Here is a 26,344-nt window from a genome sequence, read left to right on the forward strand (position 1 = left end):
AGAATGCACATACTGTTCAATAGCAAGATACTAAAACAGACATGAAGTAGCATCAACATTTGTGGCCTTGTGATATCAGATACATTTCACTGGTTTTTCTTTGAACACACTCTGGACACTAGGTAAAACTACAGCCAATAATTTATGGCATGGTCTGTCTCTTTTATCAAAGGTCCTCAGATTTCCAAAAGACTGAAAACACGAATTTCACTTTCAATAGACACACTACACCGTACAGGGTACTTACACTGGGGGGGGGGGGGGGGGGGGGGAATTCCACCTTAAAAAGTTCCCCTTGGAGAAACTTTCAAATTTAGGCCGGAGTTGCCTGGGTGTTATTACCTACCCCACAACAAGGGTGTACAACAAAAGTTATGGGGGGCTATATATTGGAGCCGTTAGGACAACCCGTTTAGCTTCCCCTCCTCCCTAGCACCAGTTTTCAACACATCTTCCCAACTCTGTCAAAAGTTAAAACCCATAAAAGCTGCTGATCTGTACAAACATTGGGCCGGTTTGTACCACCTAAAACCCAAAAGTCCGTTATGAAAAGGACTTGTACATAACATTTTCCACCAAAATCCCGGAGGCCTAAATATATATGCTGACAGACAAAATGCCCCAGTTTTGAAGGGAAAACTATCTTACAGAGCCCCTGGGGGTCGGGTTATTTTGATGGGAAAACGGAAGTGCAAGAGAAAGCAATGACATTTCACATTTTCTTCTATTGTACTACAGGACTTCATAAGTCATTGCACCAGTTCTCCTCCTGTACAAAGTCTAAGAGATACAGATATCCTCAGGAATCCTGCTTTAAGGAGTTGATCCTGGCACATATCTTGAGGGCGGGGCCCAGCTTCATGTTCATGGCACTCATCAGGTGATCCTCCTTGAGCAGCATCAGTGCCTGTCCATCAATCTCCTGTGAACGGAACTCATCCGCAAAGTCACTACAGCCTGGCAGGCTGCGGATAAACTCCCAAACCTGCAGGGAACACAGAGAGGGAATCTTTGATTTAGAGAAGCAAAAACTGGCCATTTATGCTACTAGATTCTCCTGAACAGAAAATAAGGAAGAGCAATCTTTGTGCTGGACTAATGAAACCTGCAGTCTAGGCAACAGGTGAAAAAATTGTTCCAATAAAACCAGGAAACTTCGCACATCAGAAACAATCTTAAGAGTGGAGCTATTACAAACTGTCCTGCATCGCACAAGTAGTTGGGCAAGGTTGTGGGATCAGTCTATTGTATATATCATATAAGGCTAAACACATAAAGCTAATTGAATGTTTCCCCAAATACATTTCCCAACATGTATGCAAGACTAGATCTTCTGAAAGATAAAAAATGCGATCCTAAACCATTAGTGCTGGGTACTTTGATTGGATCTCTGACATGAAGTACAGGACTCACTTCTTCCACGCTCCACCTGGCAGGGTTGGGGTTGGCGGGCCCCAGGTCCAGCTCCGTGTCCGTGCTGCCAAAGCTGTTGTGCCGGTTCACGATCCTGGAGGGCGAGGACAGGGTGGCGCGGGGGGACAGCTGCTCGTGGGGAGGGCTGAAGTCCATCGGCTCCGACATCTGCACCTCCTCAGGTTCAGGAGACTGGGGAAACACAGATGAAACATTCTTATCATTCATGGCTTAAGCATGAGAGCCATGAGATCTCTTTCCCTGATATTTTCTCTAAAAGACTTGAGTCAAAACTGCCCAAGAGAACCACCTGGAGAACTGGAAAAATCTGGACTATGTAGACGACAGAGGGTCAAAGAAGATAGTCTTCATAATGCTTGTGTCAATGGGGAAAATTATCACGTAGGCAAGCTGGTCATTATGTAAAAGTGGTCACAGGTATGAATGTACTAGCCAGTGTCTACAGAAAATTTTTTAGAATGGACTACTTGTCATGATTGAAAAAATATTCCGGATACACGAGGAAAATTTGCAGTGCATACACTTACAAAGCGTACATGTGCATTTCTTTCCATTTGGAAATATGGGTTTCATATATCAAATGCACTGTTTTGTAAACAAAATCACACCCAGCAAACAGTAACATGACTTACCATGGAAGTGCTGTAAAGTCTTGACGGCGACACTTCACTGCCTGACTGGGATTTCCGTGAAGACGATTTCCGCTCCCGTTTCTTCTTGGAGATGTATCTGCTGGGCTGTTTTGGCGTGAACAGGCCGAGGCGCTTGGTGCAGCCAACGTTGTAGCGCTTGGCACAAGCCATGGAACAAAACCTAACAACACAGCAATACACCACAAGTCAGTCAATAAAAGTACCAGTCTATTTCAGGGATGTGTGGAACCAACTAATATTTAATGTGATCCACTTTTAACTGGAACAGTTTTGGGACCTTGGTTTGATTGAATGAATCTTGAATGAATCCACTTTGTGTCAACAATGCGTGTAAATGTTACAGGAAGAATTTGTGTGTTGGAAAGAAAAAAGCAGAAGAGCAAGTGATGTGATAGAACACTATAATTCAACTGATTCAAGTTAAAAGTGAATCAAAAAGGAGTACCAGGCAGTTCCACTGAAGCAGAGAATTCTGAAAATCAGGAGAAAATCTGTGCCAACCACTGACAACACCGACTCAGGATCAGTGTTCAAAATTGTTTCCCCTGGTTTGGTGCCAAGGCTCTTGTGTGGACAGTGTTTAGAAGATTGCTGTTACAACTTAATATCGAAAACAAAACAGTACTGGTGCAATGAATAGAACAGCACTGTTTTCAAGTGGTTTCATTGGAAACCCACTTTAAATGATGCAAATTTTTCGTAGAAAGATATACTCCATGAGATTCCATGCCAACTACAGTGCACAGTGCGTTCTGGTGCCAGATCTATGGTGGTGAAATTTTGAACACTGCTCAGGATGCTGCTGCGAACCTGAGGCCCGAGCTGGATCCCCGTCCTGATTGGTGGCAGCTTGGATAGCAAAACAAACACAAGCTTGAGTAACACATGGGAGCAACTGGCCAGACAGCCACTGTCTGTATCTAACCCCTTCCCACATTTCATCTGCTTTAACTTGCTAGCAAGGTTAAAGCCATTGGATAGGTAACTCCAGTGTTCTGGCCAGCTTCTGTCCCCTGGATTTTGAATTTGGAAATCCTGTCCCTCCGGAAATTTTGAAATGTACATGTATACCCTCTGAAATGCTATTTCCTGTATTTTGAGGGGCAAATTTTGCTTGTAGACTCTGCTTGGTTCAATGGCATCTGTTTTAATATCTTTACTTAAATTACATGCCGATTTCTGTCTGTCACAGAGGACAGAATGGGCAAAATTTATGTCCGTCCCCAGCAGCAAAATTCTGTCAAAGGACGGAAGCATGGATGCTGGCTAGAACCCTGGGTGATTCTAAAGTAAGAAGAAGGTGAACTAAAGAGAATTGTGCAAAAGATCATCACTACATGACTATAACATGGCAAAGATGTTCCTGTATCTTTCTTGAAGTTTACCCATGCATATTTTCAATGAGCACTCCCAAATAGAAAACAAAGCTGTACTTTTTTTGTGGTATAATTCATTCCACTGTGAATTACCAATGCATGCTGCACACTCTAACCACCTTGAGTGGTGTGCTTCTCATACACTTGACTTTTTTTAAGTGCAGGCGTGGCCCTGTCTTTTGTTCCAATAAGTGCCTGAATCTGTTAACCATAGAAACATCTATACTCATGACATCGACAAAAACATTTTGATACAGCTGCCACTTATTCAATGGAATAATGTCACTTGATATTTTCAAAATCAATGCTCTTTAGAGCTCAGTTAAATATAGTTAATATACAGTTACAGCTTTTTCTACCATGCAGGGAAAGGGATACTCACCTTCCATACTTGCAATTTGCAGGCAAAAACTGACTATGAAAATTCAACAAATTATAAAGATGAATCAATGATATTCATGCTGTGAGTTGAATGGATTTCAATGGTGACAAACACAAGCAAAAGCAAACTCAAGTAAGCAAAGAAGCCTGACTACTAAGATGGTACTGTTAGGCATGTTATGCACATGTCAATGTTAACCAAAGGGGGAGGCAGCAGGGATGTAAACAGCAATGTACGCATCACAAAAAACACAGTTGTAGTAATGATGTTACTCAACATTCATTCTCAAAAGCTGGCCATGACAACTTCACTACACAGCAATCCAACTGAACCCATACCCCTCCCTATGGCAGACATTGATAGGTGCATAACATGAATAAGTACCTTTTTGTATAGAAAATTAACCACCTTTTGGATCCACGGAACTTGAACTGGTAATCCACCTTGCCACAGAACTCACACTTTAACAGAGTTTTATCCTGTAGCTTCTTGGGCTTCTTGGAAGGTTGCTTGCCATCTTATTGGGAATAAAAAATTTTCTTAATGAGTCTTATGAGTATACCACAGTCACTCTGTTAACCACAGTCAATCCAATGATATTCAAAGTACAGGTTGAACTACACGTTTGCATTTTTGGTCCATCTGTAGATAGATAGATATATATACATCTGACTACACCACAACTGGACCTGACATACTTGAATACTAATTCCTTACTCCTCAGGAAGCTATTCTAACATCACTAACTTTGATCTTTGGAAACAAATTCTCCTACAGTTGGCTGACAGTTGGCTATGCCCTCTATAGTGCAAGAGCAGGGCAGTTAAGACGATTACAAAGACGGAGTTCTAGGGGGCTGTTTCAACTCAGCCTATGACAGTACATAAAACATGCCCTAGTACTGAAGGGATATGCAGTTCCAGACCAACCTGGGGACTGTATAAAACTTTAAGCAGTGTGCTGTCATTCTCATTCAGCAGGGCAGTTAAAAAGAGAATGAACCAAGAAGAGTTCTAGGAGACTGGTTCATGAAACGTGGTAGTACTGAAGGGTTACGCAGTTCCAGACCAACCTGGGGACTGTATGAGCAGCGTGCTGCCATTCTCACTGCTGGGCCCTGCCTCAGGGGACAACTGGTCCTTTGCTAGGCTGATGTGGGGACGTCTGGACTCCACAAGGATGGAGTTGTGCTTGATCTGGGACAAGATGATAACAATGCAATCATACAATACATCATTTATTCAGTTACATACCCCATCTGTTCATGGACACAAATGCTGTAAAGCAGCATAGTTGGAACAAGAAATGTGAATTACATTATTTGTACAACTTTCCTTCATAGAGCAGATATTACATTTGTAGATGTTCCCTTCTTTTGCAACTTAAATCTTAATTACTGTACCAATTGTGGCAGAAGAACCTCTATCTGTTGCTAAATCCTGTTAATATTCTCTGATCAATGCTGACATTGATCCCAGACTTTAACTCTCTTCCCAAAAAGAAACATTGGATGTATGGGCCATAGTATGTATGAAAACTGAAGGATTGACGGTGCAAAGCTTCTACCATCTGAGAAGCCACTATGAGCCTTTAGGGAGGAGGAATAGTTCATACTGTATGGAGAAACTCACAGGGAATGGCTGAGGCCCCTCCTGTATAATGAAGCCATCTATGAGGTGAGTGAGGATCTGTGGCTTGACGACTGCCCGCTGTGGCTGTTGCTTCTCTGGTTGTGGTTTGTTGAGTGCCAGTGGTAAGTCACTGCTACGACTGGCCGGAGGGTCTTCTTTTGGGGGCTCCGGGGACTTCATTGGATCGGCGGGTTTCTCCTGGGGCGCTGTCTGTTTTAGGAAACAGTACAACAGTGGGATGTTAAAACTGTATCATCGGTAGGAGGTTCAACTGAAAAATGTGTATAGACAATACATGTAATAAAGTTGTGCTGGAGAAAACAATTCTGGAAAAGACACTAAATTACTGTTACAATCTTCTTTTTCATGAATATCATTGTTCCCATTCAAAGGGGGAGGGGGAATGTGAAATAAATATATTTAAGTCCATCATTAGGTGATTCCCCTAACAATGTGGTAAGCAACATAATGATATGGTAAAATAATGATACATATGTTATACCAGGAGAAAGTAATGTGGAATGAAAAAATAAAAAGATACCCAGAACTACTACAACACAGCAAACTAAAGAAAACCATGTACTCAATACCAACTTAGAATCTATCCATCGCCAATGAAATCATTCAGCATAAGTAAATCAAGATCATTTACAAGCAATTGAAAATGTTCCTTACCAACCTTTACGGAACAAGTTAGAAAGCATTAAAGACAGATCAAGAGCAGCCTCCTATGCTACCAGCACACCAAACTGTCTCTTCCACACTTAAGGGACTGTCCATTTATTATCTTAATACAGCAAGAGAAAGCTTAAATTCTTAAATTGCTATATTGCAAATAAATATTGTTTCAGTGTAAATTTGACCAAAGAAGCATTACATGTATTTCGAGACTTAAGTTCTTCTTATGAAGAAGAAAACCTGCTAAGTTCTAACTTTTCACTCCATCCCTTATATAAGAAATGATCTCTCCCCTTTTTTGATGATGCACTGAAACTGAGTGGGTGAGTCAATACAGGGTCACATCATTAACAAAGGGGGGTTCTGTTCTGACAACCCAACAATACAGGATGTTCCCGTCCCCAGTGGGGAAATGGATGAGCCCATTCTTATTCAAAATCCTGCTGTTCTGGAACAATGGGCCAGAACAAACAGTTCTGAGATACTGCAGAACAACTAGCCCTTAACGTACCTGCTTGTTAAGCGAAAGTAGTGTCTTCTGCCATAAGTTGGGGGCGGGAATTTTAATGGAGTATTGTCTGGTAAAGAAGGTGTGACAATGTAGTAATTGTCAGATTTTTCTCTTTTGTTTCCTCTAAGTTTTCCCAGGCTTTATGTCTTTTTTTAGCACACAGTTCTAGGACACATCTTAAACAATGGACAAAATGCCACAATCTATTCTGATCTTCCAAAGAACCCTAAGCTTAAGTACATGTACTTTCATATACACAAGGTCTTGTAAAACATCCTTGATACGTATGTACATACTTGACTTGAATTCCTCAATACTGTAAAAAAATTCAAAAAGAAGCCCAACATAACAAAAAGGAGCTTGCAAATTTAAGACACAGCAGTGCAAACACATGCATGCACACACACACACACACACATATGCACGTACACACACACACACACAGATAAATACACACACATCCACGTGTACATACACACAGACACACACACACATGGGCAGTAGTAGTACAGCTCTTACTGTCTCTGTAACTCCGTTTTGTTTTGGCGATGGCACGCGGGGCGGAGCCTGCTGACTGACCACAGCTGATGTGGAGACGGGTGGCGGGAGTGACTGCGGGCGCTGGGGCTGGGCAGGGGGCGGAGTCAGCCGGGACTGTGGCCCGGGGGTGGGGATCTGCCGCTGACTGGGCTGCGACGTGGGCAGCACGCTGAGAGCAGAGGGTCGCGGTTGGCTGGCAGACTGTGGCACGGCCGAGGGCTACAATCCATCAGATTCGTGGAACAAACAGAGAACAAACTGAATGTGTTATATTCATGTCATTATGTATCGTGTAAGATAGCCATATCTAGATACATCTCACCATGCCGATCTGTAACATCAGCTACAGAAATCTACTAAACATGCAGCGTTTCCTTCAGCAAAAAAAAGGATTTTAAACATACCAATCACTCATGAACAGACACAAAAGATGTCTATCGGACGAAGTGTGCTGGCATTTGCAGCCCACATACACAGTGTATGTTACACCCTTTGGCAGTCAAGTCCAACATACTGCACATGTACATGCTACGTAGCACACAGGCAGGGGAACACAGCAGAAATGAGACTCAGGATGTATAAAGCATTCAGCAAGACATGCAGGAAATGTTAGAAGGAAGGGATGCAGTCTGTATGGAGAAATATAGCTGCTATAGTCCGGCTTGGCATGCTATCCTACATGCATATTGCACACTGAAGTATTGCGCAATAAGGGGTCTGGCAGTCATCCAAGCATTGCATCCAAGCATTGCATCCAAACGTGCATCCCATGGTAGCAAGTCCAAACCTTGCATGCAGATGTAAACACAAAAGATTGCTACATGCAGCAGAAGCAAAGCGCAAAACTAGCTGTATTTATTCTGCAAGCAGGGGGGAGAGTAGCGGATGCAGTGCAGCAGAGCAAAGAACAAATGTATCTTTTAGTGCCACAGCCAGTAAGAGAAGTGTCCCAGCAGAATGTCACCTGTGCGACTGGTGAAGGTCCCAGCGGAGGCTGCTGGGGCAGGGGAGGGGCAGTCTGTACTGGCTTGTGTGTGGCCAGAGCTAGGGGGAGCGGCTGGGACAGTGGCTGGACATGAGTTGGCTGGACATGTGCCGCCTGGATGTGTGTTGGCGGGACGTGCGCCGCCTGGACGGCGTGACCCTGCGGGTTGTGTGCCTGCACCGGCTGGGGCGGTGGCGGCTGCACCGGAGGCTGCACATGGGGGTGGACGTGGTGGACATGTCCGGTTTTTGCCTCTGGGGGCGGTGGGCTGCCCAGACTGGAGGCCCCCATCGGGATCCCCATCGACTGTGTGAGGAGACAACAGTCACACAGGAGAACCACTGCACACGTACATGTACACTATCCTCTAACAGGCCTAGCATGCACATGCCATTTCCAACTGCCTCATAGTCATAAGGGCCTGTAGGTTCTTAGTGCTAATTATTATAATTGCTACCAGCCAAAGAGCAATTATTCTTTGCACTAGTAATGTACCTAATAATTCATGTAGGTATGAAAGCAGTGCCTGTGTCAGTTATAATCTACCACTGCCAGTAGTGCAGACTACAGAAAATGTGTTATTTTTCTTCAACAGTAAAGCAAATTTAAAGATTGCAGATCTTAATGGCTTAGGATTAAGTTTGCAGTGCAGGCTGAGTTGGATTGCAAACCTAAAGCTAAGTTATGACAGAAACATGTTCTTTAGAAAAAAATGCTGTGATAGCTGACTTAGCTTGAAGTGCCCTTACCACCGTGTTCCCTCCGATTAATATGTTTAACTGCTATCTTAATGAACATCAGGGCTAAAAATTTTACAGGCACAGCAGCACCACAACAGTTTTCAAATGACCTTTTAGTTCAGTTTTATGTTTGGAAATTTTGTACTGTGCCAGACATGGACCAATTTCCAGCCCTGATGGTGACGTGTGTCAGTCACCTGGACCGTTGGGGAGGTGGGCAGCCTTTGTTGAAAGGTTGGAGACGGAGGCGTGGTCGCCGGCCGGTTGTGTAATGGGGGCCGCGGAACCACCGGCACGGGCACGTGGTGCGGTATGTGTTGGGCCTCCATTTTAGTGATGGGAGGGGAGGGAGCGGTTGGCTTAGGCGATGTTTGCTGGGCTGGTACAGCCTTTAGAGGAAACAACGGCAATCTGATTTTTTCTCACCATCTACTACATTTATACCTGCCCACAGCTATGTCTAGCTACAAACTACAACAAGAACGTACCGGTACCTCTAAACTGACATTTGCTGTAACCAATAGGAATTTGGTGTACAAATGTAACTGTTTCGAGAAGAAGTTTGAATAATGATGAAGACTCACTCAGCAGTCATGACGTGTAGGTGTATATAATAATCTAACGATAGCAATAGGTGTGAAAGATTTAAACACAAACTCCCTCTAACTGTCATGCTGTCCACATGCCGCTGGTACCTTAGTGGCTCATGCAGAAGGTAGGGAAAGGCGAGTTCACCTGCACAGGCTGGGTCGGCCTGGAGTGTGGTCGCTGACTATGCTGGAGGAAAGTCGGAGATGGGACAGTGGTGGGCGTGGTAGGAGAGGTAGTGTCCTGACCACGAGAGCCCATATAGGGGTGGTAGCCCTCCGGCTTGGGGGCAGGGGGTCTACACAGGGTTGTTTTCTGCTGATCGGCTGCAGGCTTTGGAAGAGAAGGGAGACCATCGGAACCCTTCCTATTACCATTTGGCCACTAAAGGTTTTTGGGGGTACACAAAGGGACAAGGATTGTTTTTAAAAATCTGTTTGGTTTTTAGGTTAAAGTTCATGTCAGTCATGCAGAACCAAACAGCTCTTTATTTATCAAATGCAAGCCGTATCAATGAAGTTCAAAATTAGAATAGGCAGTATAAGCAGTCTAGAATTCACTATACCAGCACAGTTTGCAATTTATGATATATCAAATCAATAACATGCCTCCGAGCAGTTATTGTTTTAAAAAGCAGCAATACACCTTTTCCTTTTTTTAATTTTCTAACTTTGGTTAGGATTGACGATAATAACCAAACCTAATCAACCTTACACTAAGTTACAGAAAAGCTTTAATTATTTACATGACTAACACCTCCTCTGGATGGCCTCTCGATGTTGATTGCAAAGTTTAACTAAAATGTCATTTGGTGATATTTCTAACATTTTATTCACCTGCACAGAGTGTCTGAATGGAGGAGACATTGCCGAGATGCCCCTGTCATGTGTTGGGGACCGAGAACTGGCATGGTGAGCATGAGAGGCCAGGAGGTGTAGACTGGAGTGGGCCTCCAGTTTGGAGACTGGAGGTTCGGGGGCAGTCTGCTTTGTTGGGGAATACTGCACAGGCACAGCCTTTCAAAACAAGGAACACGGGCTAAATCCTGTCCAACAGCACCAATCTATCGTCTAGAATCATTGTGCAATATTTAGAAGGGAATACCTGTCTCTCAACATTGACACAAGTGAGCTTGGCTTTTTGGACAGTAAGGAAATAAATGCATGATTGATATCTAGCATTAGTGGACAGGATTCAGTAAATTATCTGTCACTGCTACATAATACAATGTACATCTAGACATGGAAAAACAAGTTGAAAAAAAGACACCCAAAAAAGGAAAGAAAATAAGGTAGAATGATAGCACTTGCCTCTCCTAAAGGCTTTTAGTAACTTTCAGTCTTAGAAGAGGAAACAAACAAGAAAGCAATTTTCTTCACAAAATACAGAAGATACAAAAAAGGTAAAAATTCTCATAACTAAAAAGCACATGTTACACCCACACAAAAATAAAGAAATATCTGTAACAGTTTAACACCAACCTTTGCTGAAGATGGCTGACCAATAGCAATGGCCTGTGGCACGGGGTGGGAGGATTGGCTCTTTGTCTTATCAACTGTAGAGGAGTCTGTCTTCTTTGGAGAGGTGGAAACCCTCTTCTCTGATTGGTCCAGCTGTTTGGACTGGGAGGGTTTTGATTGGTTGGCGGAGGAGGGCGGGACAGGGGGACCCCTGAGAGGAAGGGCTTGCACAGAGCCCTGGCCACGGGATATCTGAGGTAGAATAACATCAACATGGTGACATTTCCACTATAGGTTGTCCAGTTTGACTCAACAACAAGAGCTTTCTTTATTTTAGAAATACTGAGATAAAACTATGATTTCTTTATCTTAATATGACAATCATGTTTGAATAATACAATTTTAGAATCCCAGAAATAGGAATCTAGTAAAGAAATACTAGTACCAGTAAATTAAGTTGCAGCTGTATACCCACTATTGCATTTCGGTTTTATCACCACTTAAACATGTATGCAATATATGTTACATTTACACTGTAAACTTGTGAGGGAAAATGATAGAATATATAATAGAAATTATTCTAGAAATTTAGCCAATCCAAGAAAAAAATATGTGGGTGGCAGGGACTTAATTTCATAGCAGATGGGGAAAGGATCAGTTGCAATGCTTTAAGTTCATGGTTGAAATAACCATAACGATGCAATGCAAGACAGAATATTTCATGTTTTACAGTATATTGGTCATGTTACCCTTGGTAAATATCAATGCCCTTTTAGGAGAAAAACTTGAAAAAGACAATGTCAGAACCAAGCCTCACCTGAGAGAGGAGAGCAGGGGGTGTTGAGGAAGAGCCGGTTGAACCAGATGTAGTTGCCGGCCCGAGAGCCAGCTGTGCACCAGCCTGCTGCTGCGCCATGGAGGCTGCCGCCTGCTTCTGCAGCTGGGCAGTCGCTGCCTGGGCCTGCGGGAGGGGGGCAGGGAGGAAAAACGTAATTATATCTCAGGCACAAAGTCAAACTGCAACAGTTTGGATACCTACTGGTAACCTTGTACAACTGAGAATTGTCAAGTATATGATCAAATACAAGGGGAAGCATTACAACCTGTCTGTGTGTTGTTTTGCTGCTGCTCAGAATGAGAACTGTATGCCTAACAGGCTGGCACACCATACCATGTGTTCAACAGACCACACTACAGCACACACAGCAAACAATAGACCTGTGTCTCTTTGACCTTGGGAAAAGACACGACATTGTTGCAACATGTTTACCTCATTCATGAAGAAGGTTTGAGGGAAAACTGGGCTTCTTTAACAACAATGGCACAGACACTGGATGTAACATGTACACCAAACTATTATAGATTATTCATGGCACTTCCTGTTTAATACTAGATAAAGTTGCCTGGTATTGGAGGGTGGAGCTTGCACGCAAAGTGTTTCACCTCACAAGATCAATACCTGAAGTTGTGTGATCCTGTTACGTCATGGACGTTTTTTGTTTTGAGTTTGTTTTGTTTTGTTTTCAAGGGTACTCTTACCTATTCACTCAACTTAAGAGGACTTCCTGTCCCTAAGCACCTACTAACCCCTTTTCCTGTCTTATTCTCAGACAGCAGTGAGCAAGTATAGTTACATTGGCCTGAGTACAGTATGTAAGGGTACTGTATCATGCTGTGGGCTATATGAAACTTCTAATGTTTATCATGTAATACCTGGCACATATGTTAAGTAAGAACTGTCAAACCTGCCCAAGCGGCCACCACTTCAACCTGGCCACCTGGCCATAATGGCCGCTTTTTCTCCATCCCGAAAATTTTCCCCGAACACGCAGGTATTAAGTAACCTTCCCTAGACAGTCACCTGCCCAACATGTCTGCAGCCACATTGGATGGAGACTGAACAGGGTCCCAATCCCTGCCCATGCCAGCCACCTAGGTTTCCGAGGGTCTTCAGAAAATTGTGCCCTGGATTGTCACGACAAAACCTGATGGCTTCAAAGGTTGGGATATTCTACTGTGATATGGGTGGACTCAATGCCACCATGTAATGATAGATTTGTTTGTTACATATGCCACAACAAAATCTATATCTACTTCTCAAAGAACTCTTTTTTATTGCAATGTCACCAAGCTTGTGAAGTTATACGCTTGAACCTTTATCTATTCACTTGAAATGGCAGACAGAAACTGTCCCACAAAAAAAAGGTTTTGCAGAGCATGACCATGATCGTGTTGTTAAGGTGGCTGTAAAAAGGCAATTTAAAGCTTTCCAGCACAGAAACATAGCAGACATTCCGTGGACACCTTGAACATGTTTGTGGCAGTGGATTCAGCACATGTCACACAAAGGGCCAATATTTTGTTTGATGGTCTGGGCTCCAAAGAGACAGAAGTGATTTTTGTGTGTTGCCACCTATGACTTATGTGACTTTGCATTGATGAGTTGACTTGAAATTCAGGATTCATAAATGGTAGTCCAATCTAATCACATTTTTAACAACTTGAGATTTGTGTCCAGAGTGGGCTTAATGACACTGCGCACTGATTTCAGACAAAAAGAACTGTCTCGTTTCAGTCACCTTGTGTAAATATAAGGTATACTACTTTGTGAATGTAAGATAGACCTGTTGGTAGTTTTGTCCATGTAATATGACAAATACTTGACATGTAAAACAACGACTTGCAAACCATCTACATGTTGTGAACCGATCCTCTTCAAGCCAGCCACATGTCCAAAATGTACTTTTGTCCAGTCCGTCAAGTGGCCATCTTGAGCAGGTTTGATCATACCCAAGAGGCCTACACTGACAGTTCTTACTGTTCCTAGTTGAGAGTAAGCAACACAACCTTCAGCTTATCTAAATGCTGAAATACCGTTCCTTCTGCTCCTCTTTTGAAATGAGTAGTTTTAGCTTTTCAAATTTTGATCTACAATGATACAAGATAAAGACACTAAAATTGTGAAAATCATAATAAATGTGCATGCCTGGCTTGTGTGTTCTCCTGACTGACCTGTTGTGAAGCTGCTGCGCTCTGTGCCTGCTGTGCCTGTAACAGCACGCTGTGCAGCTGCTGCGGTGTGCAGGTGGTGTACAGCGGCTGTCCCGCCTGTCCCACCAGCTGTAGCGGCTGTGACAGACTCAGGCCCCCTGCCCCGGCAGCTGCAGCCATGCGGGGCCCCAGCAGCTGCAGTGCGGCTGGCGTGGTGAGGAGCTGTGCCTGAGATGTCACTGTACCAGACTGGGTGGACAGGACCTGGCGGTTTGCCTGGAATTACACATGGACGTCACTGTTAGTGTCACAGAACACATATGATCAGGTATTTCTGAGTTAAATGTATGGAGGAAAAACAATCTCCTTGATTCATAGACTAGCAAAATGTTACAAACAATACATTACAGGTTACACTTGTCTATCAAAGCTATATCAGAACTTTAGTTGCCTTAGAAGTTTATACACAATTTAACAACTATTATAATAATATTATAATGCTAGAGTTCTACTACGACAGTGCTAGTTTTCTAGTTTGTTTGTAATATAGGATCAGGGCTGTCTCTAAGACAAGAAAATCAACATGGGCTCCCAAACATTGAGTGGGACAGAAAATTTCAAGCTGGAGACATCCCCGTGTAGGTTACAGACCTGTGTAAGTGAGAGGCCGTGCCCTGTATAGTATACAGACCTGTGTGAGAGAGAGCCCGTGCCCTGATAGTATACAGACCTGTGTGAGAGAGAGCCCGTGCTGTCCGACTGCAGACGAGCCCAGTGCCTGCTGCTGTGCCGCCATGTTCTGCAGCAGGAGCTGCTGCTGCATGTACATCTGCTGCAGGGCCGAGTACTGCGCAGCGCTCACGCTGGTCACAGGCTGGCCGCGGTGGAGGGCCTGCTGGATCACCTGCACCTGCACAGGAAACAGTCATGTTTAATAAACAGTCTTACATTTCAGACTGGGACAAGAACAAATGTATGTTTGGACTTTCCTTTTTTTGAGATGAGAGAAAGAAAAAGAGCTGGAAAAGATAAGCAACAAGAACCATATTTAGTGCAATTCTTTTCTTTCAATCCTACTAAGGTCACACTGATTTAATTCCCTAGGTTCGTGAACATTTTAAGTTCAAAATATAGCAAGTTGACATCATGAATTTCTTAGTAGAGAAGAAAACTTCAGAATGAGTGCACCAAGGGATAACCTGGTTCTTGTTTTTTTTCAACATGTTACGTGTATCTTTATTCTTTGATCAGAGAACTGTCATAAGTTTTCAGAATATCTTATGAGAAAAGATATTTTGAAAGAAACACAGAAGAGATAGTAAGAACTGACAAAGTTTGAAAACACTGAAAAGACACAGTGAGAAAGACAGAAGACAGAGAGAGAGAGAGAGAAAGACCTGTCTGTCTGGAAAGAGAGCCGCTGGAACCTGCTGTACCTGGGAGGCCAGAGAGGGGGCGCTGTGAGACTGGTGTGCAGCAGGAGGCTGCTGGGTGGTCGGCACACTGGCATGATTGGGCGACGTTTGTCGGTCATTCATGATGGTCAGCAAGTGTTCTTCTCGTCAGTATCAATCTGTAACAGTGTAAGGAAACAAAAAATGATATTCAAAGGTAGGTTTCATGCAAAATCCAGATAGTGCAATAGTATCACAGAAATATTTGCTCAAATGAGTAAACTACAAAATAAAGTATGTTTACATAAACAAAACATGTCACATCACCATGTAAAGCCCATTGACCTGGAAACAAATTGAACTGATATTTGGACAAAGCTGATGACATACAATTTTCTTTCTGGCCAGCTACAAAGTTGAGCCAAACTCCATTTAGGCATAACAAATCAGTTGAAAACTAGAGTTCGGCGACCTCATACCTCCATGAAAATTTAGAGCTTTCGTAAATTTCATGCAATTGACTAACACATTAACATAATTTATGCATCGTATTGTTCATCATTGACTAACGTACACATGTCACAATTATAAAATTCCCATTATTAATCATAAAGCGTTTCTGCAATTTTTACATAAATTATGCAAATAAGTTCCTCATTACCATATTTGGTATCTGCTTATATTCCACCTATCATAGTTAACATGTGTTACATTTATTGAAGTCCAGTTATTGAAAACAATGGAATTATACAATTTCCTCATTAATTATGCAAATTAAGTCCTCATTTGCATAAAATGTATATCATTATGAACATCTTTGCCTAAGGTACCCGCATGCCTAATATGATGCCAATCCATCAATCCTTTCTGCAGTTATCCTCTTTAGAATGTCTTGACAAAAACGCCCCTGCAGTTCCGAAATTAAATGTTAGGGGGCTGAAACCTGCCCCACTTTGTCATGACACTGCAAGCTATCTACCAGCCAAATGTCAAGACCATATCACATCCAGGACAAGAGATACATTGAAAAACTGCCATGATATAATATTCTCATTAATTATGCAGATGTACTATTATTTTGCATAATTAGTATTTAATCTTGTACAACATTGTCTAAGGTACCTATATACCAAAAATCATGAAAATCCGTTGTTTCCTTCTTGAGTTATCCTCGTCAGAAGTTTTTGACAAAAATGCCCCTGCTATCCCAAAACTAGACGCTAGGGGGCCCAAACTTACGTAATTTTTTCCTGAGCACAAGAGCTATCTAATACTTAAAAATCTTGACCATAGCATGTTCAGAACACCGAGATAGCAAAACCGGAAGTTGCGCTGCAGTACCAAGGCCACACACCAGGGGGCCCAAAATTGACCTTGACCTTCGTCTTCCCAACCCCTACCTACATACCAAATATCATCGTAGTCCATCAAGAGGTTCTCAAGTTATGCTGACCACAAATATGCGGACACACAGACACACACACAGACACACACACACACACACAGACACACACACAGACACACTCAAAACTATACCTCCATTTTTTCATGGAGGTAATTACGGAAATCAGCATTACACAATTACAATACTTTCTAAATTCTACTGATGAAAGTGTGGTGTTTTGACCTTAAAATGATATCTACATATATTTAGGAATGTGTATCTTGAATAAGCACTAAACAACATGAAGCTTTGTCAGTTTTACCTATAATCATAATGTAAATATGTTTTATACCACATCAAATCAATTCTGAGTACATAATCATGTATGTTGCTGGTGAAATGGACCTAGATACCAGACCCCTGCCCCAAACTCAATAATATCCAATGCTATTGTACATATCAGGGTCGAATTCTGGAGGAAGCCTGTTGTAGAATTTTCTTGGGACATGCTGGCCTTAGGGGTTGGTCGGTTTAGGCCCTGGAAACAGTCTGGCATCATGGATTGTGAAAATGACATGTGCTTACAACATAAATGTATCTGTCCCAACATTCTACCTGCTACCTAACTCAAAAACCAATACAGATTGGAGTGCCTAATGGCTAGATAAGAGTTTCACTATTCACAGAAACACACCATTTTTTTTTAAATTCTCAGTAAAATCCTTCTACTCAAAAGAAACAGCGAAGTATAGTTATGACAAATTCTAAATTAAAACTTGCAACTCAGCTACTACATAGTTGACACACACATGGATGAACTGCATTACTTGGCAAGGTACAATAGTAGTAGCAGTAATTCCAGTATTTGATTATATGGCAACATATTAGTGACAATTCTAAAAGACAGGAGGAGAGAACCGTACCTTAGTACCAACTCCTTGTACAAGCACTTTCCATCTGTGCAGGACAAACCAGTGTGGTCCTCCCTACCTTGGAGAGACCCAGACTGTTTAATGATGCTGAACAAATTGAAAAGGCCACTAAATCCTCACAGAGGACAATTAGGTCTTTCTGCCAACTAGGGTGAGATTCCCACCAAGTTAAACCTAACTTTAGGGGGAGGGGGTAAGTTTGGGAAGTTGACTCCCACATTACATATTGTGATTCAAATGATGCTACTTTTTCTCAACACCTTGTTGACGTTTCCTTTGATGCGTGAACTTCGGTGACCCAGGAAAGTGCAGATCCCAAAGAAAGGGTGTCTAGACAATGCCGACAAGAGCAAGGATTTATATGCACATTTAGAACATGTTTGCCACACACACACCATTAGGCCTACAGTCCGGCCACCAGGGCAAAGACATTATGGTGTCTGGTGCTATTCAACTCTCCCACTTTGATCACAGGCGCTATTCAGCATGGCATGCCATTACAAGGTTTGTTTCTCAAAGCCTAGAGGTCACGAGATGGAGAACAGGGGTCATTAGAAGATACTTGACAGAAAAAGGGACCGTAAACATGAGCTTTTCCCAAGGTTATATCCTGTTATACGAATTGTTTAGTTTCAAAGGAATATTTGCATATTAAAGGACTATAGCTGAAGCTTTTGCTAAGTAAGAGCGGTTCCATCTCCTACCAAACCGAAGATGTCTACTCTACTCTACTCTGCTCTAAAAACTGACATTTTAAAAGAAATGATGTAGTTCAGAGACAGATCATCATTCAAGGAGAAGATTATGATGGTACGAAAATGGTTTCCAGTTTCTAATCCTGACTGAAAATGAAATCCAGCCATGTTTGGTGGGAAAATGTCACCAGCCTCGCACCTTATGTTCTCTCTCTATAATAGTATTATAGAGAGAAAATACACATGTAGTGTGTACTGGTATGTTAATTAGATGCTACTTCACAGGTCTTTCCCTCAAGCAAAATATATCCGTCTGATTAGCATCTACAGGTACTTATTTTCCTTACTTCCTAGGCCCCTAGCTATAACATACCTTCTTCACAATATGGTGTAGATATACATCAAAACAGCTGTTTCAAACATACTCCAAACTCCACACATAGATGAGGTGTATACCAGATGAAAAAGTCAAACACTGCGGGAAATTCTTCAGTCTATGTAGAAACTAACCATGCAGAATAGGGAGTGGACTACGATGGAAGTTAGACTTTTGTGGGTGTCACCAAACAAAAGGACCTCTAACCACTTGTTATTTATTGCCTATTACTAGTGTTAGAATTTTACACCTTTTCACGGCCCATTACAGCAATGTGTGAAGACAAACAATTGTTTCTCTAGTTCCTAAACATCAACATACCTAATACACATCCTGACAATTTAGGAGTTCTCGTCATTAAAATCCAATGTTTACAGCTTCCCGCGGATGGAAATTAACAAAAGAAATACACCGGGGGGTGGGGGTGGGGGGGTATGTATAAAATAAAAAGCTTGTAACTTGGATGTTATTACTGACCATTTGAGGCAAAATTCAAAATTGCCATCTATGAGACAAGACTTGTATCTTTAGTCTTAAAACAAATGGTATTCAATACAATGTAATACCACCAAGGACTTAATTTTTTCCGGTACAGATACACCAGACATTTAGGACCAGAAATGTACCTGAACAATTTTATAGGTATGGGTACAGGTTATAGTCATGAGTACCAATAACTACCATTGTCTATAGTAACTGCCGGGGAAAATTCGCTTGCCAGCAGTGAGGTTTTAGGTACATAGCTGTACCCCAGATCAAAATTACAAATTTTTCTGGTATCGAGCTGCATAGATCTAATGTAATTTATTATAATAGCCTCAGTCAATGTAAAAACACATATTCTATGATATTGGATACCCACTCCATCCTGTGTGGACAGGTGAAATTACTACCAGGGGAAAACCTGGAATGATGCCAATCTATCTTCAATCACCTGCACAGCTTTCATGTTTCCCAAAGGTCATTCATCACTACAACATGGCCAGGCTGACATCTCAGAGATGGGCACCAGGCAGGAATATTGGACTGTTCTGGACATGGATTTTTAGATAATGTTCTTGATTGGATACATGCTAGTTGATCAGTACTGTCAGTCACTGCCACCTACCATACTACTAGTAAGTATACTCCTATGCAAATAATTCCTTGTCATCAAAATGCTGTTTTGTTTTGTTGTTGATAGCTATCTACTGAATGCTTTCACATGACATTTTACATGACATACCGGCAGTGTTTCCGCCAGACCTCAGCTGGGAGGCCGTCCACCTTGGGGCGCGAAAACCGCGAAAATTAAATTTAATTGCAAAACCGCGAACATTAAATTTAATTGTAAAACCGCGAAAATTAAATTTAATTGTAAAATCGCGAAAATTAAAGTTAATGGTTAACTGTCGCAAGAAAAAACAAAACAACTAATGTCCGATCTGTGCCGCGTACCGGTATGCCGCACCGAACGGGTACTACGACTTTTAAAAAGTTCTAGAAACGGTTCTTGGACTTTCAAAAAAGAAATAGCATTTGTATATATTCTCTTTTATGTTGTAGTATACTTATAAATCATCTAAAACCTTCCATAGATCGAGAAATTTGCGTTCAGAAATGACGAAAAACATCGTCTATCGGCGACAGTGAGCGTAATGGCGGCCGAAATCCCGCAATCTCACGTGGTGACTTCTCGCGAGATCTGGGAAAACTAGTGACGTCATGGGAAACTAGCGCTGTGATTGGCTAGGATACACAACAGCTACTGACCGCCATTTTTTATGCGTATTTATCCCGAAAATTTCTGCCGTTTTCGGAGATTTTGCGGGCTCAAAACTCATATAAAAAGGAACCAAAGTTATACTTGATGTTTTTACGTCCATCACCTCATATATGAACCCTTTATTTTTCCGCTGTGTTGCCGATAACGAACTTGAAAGAGGTCGGGGCGGGGATTTCCCGTGCCGAGCACCCCGGTGGGCACATGTTTCTGTTCATCGTGTTTTGTTTTGTACGATGATTGATGATGAAAACAGAGACTAAAGTTTTTAATATCTAGACAAAGTTAGTGTGTTTTCTTATTAATTTTTTTCTCCCAATAACAACTATTAGTTTGTAGTGTAATAGCGAGATCGACCTACCGCCAAGTTTTCGAAATGTGGCAGGGAAAATTCGCATAACTGAGACCTTGAAAAACGGGTTTTAATGAGATTATCGTATGGGAAAGGCCGCCGACACACATTGTCAACAATCATAACAATAGCAAAACAAACAGTAAGCGGCTTTCTGACTGTGGACGGCGTCCCCAAGCGTCTAGCTTCAATACAAAACACAAAACTGCGGTTTACATTTATCGACTTTGTTAAAGTTTGTACAGATTTCTCGGCAAAATGTGGGTCGCATTTTTTTTATGAGGACGGCCTCTGTTTGCGTTCAAGCCGTCCAAAACGAAATGAGACCGTCAATGGACGGGTGGACGCCCCTCTGGCGGAAACACTGCATACCGGTACCTCAATTTTCTGAAGGCAAGTGTCCCTGGAATTAGCCTAATGTAAACAGGAATTGGAGAATATGGGCTCAAGTCCAGCCTTGGGTTTTCATCAGGTATACAACAGTATCCGTTTGTATATTCAAAATTTTCCAGGAAATTTGAAGGTGGTATCAGAGGATACCTGACCCCAGTCCAATCTCAAAACACGATAGATATTTTTTTTAGATATTTTTGAGATAGGGTCTGGTATCCAGGCTATATCAAAGGTTGAGGTTTGCATTATTGGAGTGTCATTTCTGGTTACAACATTGAACCTCTGAACGGCCGATAGTGAATGGCTATAAGCCCTACCATGGAACCATTTTGACACAACTACCTAACCTGTGTACCTTATTGTAAGTCTAGTGTTGTATCAGCTGCTAATCTGAGCTTGAGATGATTACACTGACAGATGGAACACTGTTGGAGTGCCAGCTAATGAACAGACCAGTCACCTGATCAGACTGAAACAGTGGTGGTCCCTTGTAGATGTCTGTCCACATGTTTTCAATCTAGCATTGGTAACTGATAACCTGACTGGGACTTGATGATGGCTACAGAGAAGGCCACATGATTTTGTCTTGAAAAATGGGTTTGGTTGAAAAGACCATGACAATGGTACAAATTTTATGCCTTTGAAACTGGAACTTCCCTTAATGGTTATTCCCAGAAACTATCTTTTTACATCTGTTTCGAATAACAGCAAATCAGTATCACCCCCTCCCCCCATTCCCCTCCTGTTACTGTAAGCTCATCTCCAGCCTTTTGGCAGAAAAAAACTGTATTCTTTACAGGGTTAGGCAACATCTATATGCAGTAAACATACTCTGCATTATAATCAAGGCACAGTGATAGTTTATAGCTAGAGGATAAAGAAAATTTCAATTTTGAACCGGATCAGAAAAATTTAAATCCCAATCAATTCTCTTGATTAGAAGGGCTATGGTAGGACCTGGTCCTGCCTGGCAGAATTGTTCATCATCCTCCACTGTACTTCCTCTGACATCATGCCAGCACACAGAATGGCTTGTATTAGGGTTCCCTCAATACAGCTCATTGAGCAGAATTACCACGCAAATTACCAAGTCAACTAATCATCTTTTAATGGAGGAAAACTAATTGCAAGTGAAAGTCTGCTTCTTCTTTTTTTGTCATGATAGGGTGCATGCAACTGCACTACAAGATGAACCAAAATGTGTGAAAATTCGATATTATCAGTTGTTTATTATGATATGCTGCATGCTGCTATGTTTTGATATCAAAACGACTGGTCCCCTGAGTATCAATTACACATTTTTGTGCATATGTATATGAATTTCCATATTGTAGAAAATAGGAGGAAAATAAATCAATGTCAACTTTTGAGTAAATAATTTGTTCTTAATTCATCCCAGAGAAGCAGGAAAATCAAACCGATATTCGTTATGTAAAACAGGTCCTTGCACTAAAATAAAGATTTACGTTCGTCTGCATATGAATGTCTGGGTGTGTGAACAGAATTTCCAGCGGGCGCGGGCCGGGTTGTTATGAAAATAAGCGGCGTTTCTCCAAGACTCACGTCTACTAAAACGAAGACATCTTGAGGACAGGGGAACCCACCACAGCGCCCAGCAGGCACCAGCGTACCTTGCTATTAGCGGGAAGCAGCCAAGCAAGTCGGGCCGCGGTCTGGCGACGGGACCGGGCCGTCTCGGCAGGCAGACGGGCGGAAAAGCGGGCACAACCCCCTCGCTTTCCGGACAGTTCTGCGCAGGTTTTAGTGCGAATTCAGGCTAGAGAAAGCTCGACTTACCTCTCCGATTTTTGCTGGAATATCACACGCCTGCCTGGTGAAGCAGGAAGGGTGGAAAATGTGGAGAAAGCCCGTCTGTGCCTGCAATCTCGCTGGGTGATTGATGGGCTCCAGTCTGCAGCTTTGTTGTCAAAATGGCGGAAGTGACTTTGGGCTTAGAAGGCAGCCAAATGTATAGAGTTTTATAACGCCAATAATCTGGTCATTGGTATCAAGAAAATACACATATTTCATACATATATAATACAAAATCTATATTTTAGTTAATCAATGAGATCATAAAGGGTTTGTGATACTGTTTATGGGCAAAAGTTCTCGTTACATTTTACGTTATGATGCGTTTAATTTTCCGGGGAAAGTGGGATATACCATTTGTACCTAGGGGCGTAATTATTATAATTTTGACTACGCCTTGATCTCAATCTTGATCATGTCATGAGAACAAATATTGGATGCTACTAGTATTTACTTGCGGATTTATGACCTTTCCTCTTTTTATCATAACTTTAACTTGCAAGTGTATCAGATATATTTGTTGTATCGATTTTTTCTGTTCTCCCTGACTATAACATGTGAGAAGAAACTCAATAAACTGGACACCGAACCTTTGACTCGAGAGTAACATTTTGACCACCATCAAATATGACTAGGTGTTGTATGAAGCCTAATTGTGTTTCATAAACTTCTTTCATTGAGAAAAAAATTAACTATGCTGTCTTCTCTAATATGAAGAAAAAAATATACACAAGACATTCACAAAATAGAATATTGTAATGATATACAAAACTGTGATGCTTTCCAAAGTTGACCTGTAACATATGCTAAATTGAAAAGTCAACACCATGTGGAAAAAATAGAAATGCACATTGTAAATGTATGGGAAAATTGCCAACTTCTACAGTGTACCAAAACATACAAAATCAATGTACTCTAGCAACCATCATAGCATTAACTTACTGTGAAAACATTTGGTTCTTTATCTCCATATGAACACTATGTATTTTCAACTCTATAAATAGAAATGAAAATTGCTGTCCCAAAACTCTACCAAACATCATTTACAAGAGAATCAATATGATTATCAAAATGTTGTTTGGACAAAACTACGTCTACTAAACTACATATATGGACTGTTGCTGGTTGGTCCCTTGTCCTTCATCTGTTTCTTCCACTGAGGCAGCTGGTCCTGAACTGTGGTCCAGTACATCGTCTGGGGAGGGACAAACAGAAAGAAATTTTCAGAACTTAGACAAAGTTTCATGTAGCATAGAAATTATGCAATTTCCTCAAAAAAATGAGAGTTGAAAAATTAAAGAAACATGGAAGGTTACAACAAGGAGCTTTCACTCAATGAAAGCTAATGGTTATATTTGAACATCCACCAAGTATAAAATCATGCAGTGATGTGCACGTTGTTATAAGGTGTAATATAGTGTAATTATGTAGACAGAATTCAAATCTGAAACATGCGTTTCCAACACTTATCTTAAATGCATGACTTCAAGTTTGGAATATTGATTTTCACCTGTAGTTCAGTGAACTTGACATTGGGAGGCTGTCGTGCTATGTCCTTCATTTCTACTTGACTTCTCTTGATGTCCTGAGGAATAGATACAGATACATGTATCAGTGAAACATGTCCTTGTTGATCCTTGGTTGTTTTTTTTAGAACAACTGGCACTCCACTAGTGATAACTGCGCTGTTAGATGCTTTATTTTCTCATGTCTCCACCCTGCCAGCGAGCCGCAGGTCTTCAAATCTCTGCTTTCTTATGTTACTATGCTAATGTTACCCGATAGTCCATGTGAGTCTATGCCAATTCAACTAACACCACTTTACAATCACATCCTTATCAAACAAACCTGATGAGCCTAAGAAATCATAGTAATTCCTACCCTGCAAAACAAAGGGTCATAAATGGATTTTTGACTGACTTTGAGTGTCATAACTTTCAACTAAATGCATGTTCTCAGAGTTGGTGATGGCATGACAATTTACATGACAGTTACAGAGGCTGCTACCCCAAGGGAAGAATATTTGTAATGGCATTAATGACCATTGGAGAGGATGGCATATTATGCAATGTCTGGGTAACCACCTGTAGGAGTTGTTTGTTCCTCTGCTGTACATGTGTCCAGTGAGCCTGGTGAACCTTCGCGCGGTGTTCCGAACTGTTCAGCTCACTCTGGGACAGATGCAGCAACTGTTCTCTCTTGGCAAGTCTGCAGATGCAAAAAAAGTTTGAATGTAATCACGGTTGATTAATCAAGGTAATTGTTGTAGACATATTTACTGTGCAGGATGCTGAAATGACTTTTATGAAATAGCTCGAAATACAAAGGAAAATGAAAAGAGATGAGGATGCTGGAGAACTTAGGGAAAATATGCCACATATCAGTTACACAAGTGATGGGTGATGAAGAAAGAAAGGATACAAATAATGTTAGTTTAACCATTATAACGTTAAAGTTACCATCGATGTTGTGTTTGAAGAGTGCAAATGATCCAAAATTTGCAGAGATGCAAGACATAAAAGTTACTTACAGTTCTGCATGTTTTTGACTGAGCTGAATCTCCCTCGCCAACCATTTCTCTTCCTTCTGACTTCTGTCCATGTCCTGAATATGAAAACAATTGGCTAAACACGGGTTAGACTGACTACAAACATGACCGACACGAATAAAGTTGTTGTTGTTGTTGTCCTCGTTTAACGTCTATTATTTCGCTAGACGTGGCCTCTTGGTGCTGAGTAACACACGGTTTGCATTTGAGTCAATAGTCTCTCTTGGTATTTAACTCTTGGTTCCTTGTGCTTGAGAGTTGCTGGAGGAGTTTCTAGGAGAGTACGTCGAAACGGTGTGTACTCTCAATGTACTGGGAGAAGGCCATGTACATCTGTTTGTTGATTCCTTCTGAGAGGTCTTCTCTCATTCCAGCAAGCGTAGTGATGTCCGTGTCTCTGCTGTCCTCTGCTGTGTTGTATGTCTCATATATATTCTCCACTTCTAGCAGCATGTGTTGTCTTTCCTTTTCGTAGCGAGGGCAGTGGTACAGGAAGTGGTTGGTGGTCTCCACAGCGCCGCAGTTTGTGCAGCTAGGTGAGATTTCAGGGTTCATCCAGTTTTGATAGGAGTTGAGTCTGGTATGGCCGCTCACCGCAGACACAACATGAACGTCAGGACGCCATCTTTGCTTGGTATCTCATGGCTCAAAAGCGCCGACTTGTGGAAATTTATATTACTGCAGCAGCATGCCTTGTTAACCAATGGAGCGACACGTAGCGGCAAAA

At 41.8% G+C, this 26,344-nt stretch overlaps 2 protein-coding genes across 15 annotated transcripts; both read right to left on the reverse strand.

Moving 5' to 3' along the window:
• Window positions 1-674: 674 nt before the first annotated feature.
• LOC118430308 (polyhomeotic-like protein 2) lies at window positions 675-23,224 on the reverse strand. 14 transcript variants are annotated; one of them, XM_035841064.1, is made up of 18 exons: window positions 23,055-23,224; window positions 15,406-15,542; window positions 14,722-14,879; window positions 14,621-14,642; window positions 13,991-14,245; window positions 11,796-11,939; window positions 11,000-11,230; window positions 10,355-10,534; window positions 9,666-9,902; window positions 9,128-9,319; window positions 8,170-8,496; window positions 7,185-7,424; window positions 5,477-5,689; window positions 4,918-5,041; window positions 4,230-4,362; window positions 2,067-2,247; window positions 1,414-1,605; window positions 675-985 (listed from the first exon to the last, which is right to left on the reverse strand). In XM_035841064.1, exons 2-18 carry the CDS (start codon window positions 15,505-15,507, stop codon window positions 800-802), a joined length of 3,117 nt encoding a protein of 1,038 aa, XP_035696957.1. In that variant the 5' UTR covers window positions 15,508-15,542; window positions 23,055-23,224; the 3' UTR covers window positions 675-799. The 14 variants fall into 14 exon arrangements, with proteins under 14 accessions (XP_035696957.1, XP_035696958.1, XP_035696955.1 ...); XM_035841065.1 differs by having other exon boundaries at window positions 9,666-9,851; window positions 15,367-15,542; XM_035841062.1 differs by having other exon boundaries at window positions 5,477-5,686; window positions 15,367-15,542.
• Window positions 23,225-23,806: 582 nt separating this feature from the next.
• On the reverse strand, window positions 23,807-26,331 carry LOC118430394 (uncharacterized protein C3orf14-like). Its single transcript, XM_035841251.1, has 5 exons — window positions 26,209-26,331; window positions 25,600-25,744; window positions 25,154-25,277; window positions 24,580-24,654; window positions 23,807-24,264 (listed from the first exon to the last, which is right to left on the reverse strand). The coding sequence occupies exons 2-5, from the start codon at window positions 25,668-25,670 to the stop codon at window positions 24,172-24,174; spliced, it is 363 nt and encodes a 120-aa protein (XP_035697144.1). The 5' UTR covers window positions 25,671-25,744; window positions 26,209-26,331; the 3' UTR covers window positions 23,807-24,171.
• Between the last annotated feature and the right edge of the window lie 13 nt (window positions 26,332-26,344).

The sequence above is a fragment of the Branchiostoma floridae genome, chromosome 14, assembly GCF_000003815.2.
Source record: "Branchiostoma floridae strain S238N-H82 chromosome 14, Bfl_VNyyK, whole genome shotgun sequence".
In the NCBI taxonomy this organism is placed as follows: domain Eukaryota; kingdom Metazoa; phylum Chordata; class Leptocardii; order Amphioxiformes; family Branchiostomatidae; genus Branchiostoma; species Branchiostoma floridae.